Genomic DNA, 2,435 nt, shown 5'->3' with positions numbered 1-2,435 from the left:
GAGAGAGTGTGTGTGTGTGTGTGAGAGAGAGAGAGAGAGTGTGTGTGTGTGTGTGTGTGTGTGTGAGAGAGAGAGAGAGAAAGAGAGTGTGTGTGTAAAAAAAAACGAAATAAAACGAAACCCAATTTTATTAAATTATATAATATAATTACTATATTTATTATTTTTATGCTGTACAATAATTCTAAGATCTAGTATTGTATCATGTTTTTCCTCTTAAAATACTAGTTATCTTAAAAGAAAAAAAAGTTTTAACAATAACTTTTTATTAATTATTTCCTGAATATTCGATTCTAAATCTTTTTATTTATTTTTTTTCCCGCTTGGAAATTATCGTGACAAGTAAAACATATTGAAAAAAAAAAAAGATTTAAAACGAGATTTACATTTTAAAAACGTTTTAAAACATTTCCGTCTCAGGGTTTCAGCACGTGTCCATCTGAACGCAGTTTCCTCTGTGTTTGTGAGGCGAGGACTGGACGGATGCTCACCCCATCCACCAGATTAACCAGCAGGAAACACATTGACGGAAATTTTGCCAGAGTCCTTGTGCTCATAAACTCCAGCGTTCAGCGGATGCTCGAGCTGACAGACAGACAGACCAAACACATGCTCCATCAGTCTGAAGACCTGCAGGATGCGCGTTTAGTCTTTAAGTGTTTGCGCAACACATTCACGTGCGTCTTCCTCTGTTCCGCAGGTAAGCCTCTGCTGTGGACGCCGTTCCTCCAGCGGCCGCTGCACAAGAGGAAAGGCGGACAGGTTCGCTTCTCCAACGACCAGACCCTCGAGCTGGAGAAGAAGTTCGAGACGCAGAAGTATCTGTCTCCTCCCGAGAGAAAGAGACTCGCCAAGATGCTGCAGCTCAGCGAGAGACAGGCGAGTGCGCCCTTACACTGTTCTCTCATTTATACAACATTCAAAACTACCAGACATGGTTGCTTTTAGTCTTATTTTCACATCTTCATCATCCGTCTGCAGGTGAAAACGTGGTTCCAGAACCGTCGGGCGAAATGGAGGCGACTGAAACAGGTGAGAATTCTCACTTCTGCTCTTAACACGCTTTTTTTATTATTGTAATAACTATACTAAATCCTATGCGTTATCATAATAATCCTAAATAATAACCAGACCTTTACAGCAAACAAAAACACAACTAAAACAACCCCCCCCCAAAAAAATGCACGGTACAAATAAATATATTTCACTGAAAAAAATGATACTAAATTTTAAGGTAAGCGCGGTTGCAATCCATTTATTTTAGCTACATTTAAATAAAATAATTTAGTTTAGCAAAATGTGTTTATTTAAATGTAGCTAAAATAGATTGATTGCAACCACCTTAAATCTGTTTTTTCAGAGTGCCGCTTTTAAAGTGCCTTTGATCTTAAGAAAAACACTTTTTTATTGTTGTAATATTTTGTTATTTTATTACACTACAAATGATTTTTCGAAGTTAAATTGAGATGATTGTAGCGCGTTTTACAAGAAAACACTATTTCGGTTTTAATTTAATGCGTTACTTGCGTTTCTTTGTAGCTAATTAATAGTGAAATTAAACACGCGATTTCTGAGCGAACGTCGTTTCTACACATATTTGTTTTTTCCAATATACTGTTATTTTTTTTTAAATGATCCTATTCATTCGTTTTTGATCGCTTGCGTAGAGCTTTATCACAGCGCTAAAATGTATACGAAATATAAATACGAAATAAAAAATTAAACAAAACTCTTTTTTTATTTTAATGCGTTAAAATAATTGTACGAGACTGTATCTCGTTTTTCTACTCTTAAACTACTTGTTATTAATATTTTAATAACTATCTAATTTCCTGAATATTAAATTCTAAATCTAAATAATATTTTAGAATATAAATTGCTATTAATATAATATTTATAATGTTTTAGAAAATCTCTATAATATTTGTAATCTCTGTTTTAAAAAAGAAAAAGAAAAATAGAAAACAGAAAATGAAATTTTAAGGCTAAAATAAATAAATAAATGGGTCAAAGACGAAAAAGGGTTTAAACAATAAGTGTAACACTGCTTTAAATTGTTGTTGTTTTCCCTCACAGCGTTCTGTGCATCGGAGAGAGTTCAACAGCCTCGCAGCGGTGAGAGTTTGCTCCAAAACCAACACCATGCGCATCGATTCGGCCTGAATTGAGAAATGCTTCACAAATCGTGATCTTGAGAAAGGAGCATGTGAACCGAAGCTCTGACCGCAGGCCCAAACACATCTTTACCTCTTGAAAATGAAGGTTCTGTGAAGAACCTTTGAAGCTTTTCAATGCACAAAAGCTTCTTTAGAGTGTTTCGATGTTCTTCTAATGGTTCTTTTAAGAACTGAGGTTCTTTGAGGAACCAGAAACTCTTCTTCTATGGCATCGCTGCAAAACACGCTTTAGGGATCTTTATTTTTAAGAGTGCGTGC

General features: G+C 35.2%; 1 protein-coding gene across 1 annotated transcript in view; it reads left to right on the top strand.

Moving 5' to 3' along the window:
• The window catches only part of LOC107597790 (hematopoietically-expressed homeobox protein hhex-like), a 4,265-nt gene extending 3,098 nt beyond the window's left edge, over positions 1 to 1,167 (top strand). The window contains exons 2-3 of the mRNA XM_016288971.1: positions 701 to 879; positions 982 to 1,167. Coding sequence (XP_016144457.1) covers positions 701 to 879; positions 982 to 1,080 — 278 coding nt within the window. The 3' untranslated portion in view covers positions 1,081 to 1,167. The remainder of the gene's footprint in view (positions 1 to 700; positions 880 to 981) is intronic.
• Positions 1,168 to 2,435: the final 1,268 nt, after the last annotated feature.

The sequence above is a fragment of the Sinocyclocheilus grahami genome, unplaced genomic scaffold (genome assembly GCF_001515645.1).
Source record: "Sinocyclocheilus grahami isolate Dianchi unplaced genomic scaffold, SAMN03320097.WGS_v1.1 scaffold236.1, whole genome shotgun sequence".
Classification (NCBI taxonomy): Eukaryota; Metazoa; Chordata; class Actinopteri; order Cypriniformes; family Cyprinidae; genus Sinocyclocheilus; species Sinocyclocheilus grahami.
Note: the sequence above shows the minus strand (reverse complement) of the source record. Positions and strands in the feature narration are given on the sequence as shown.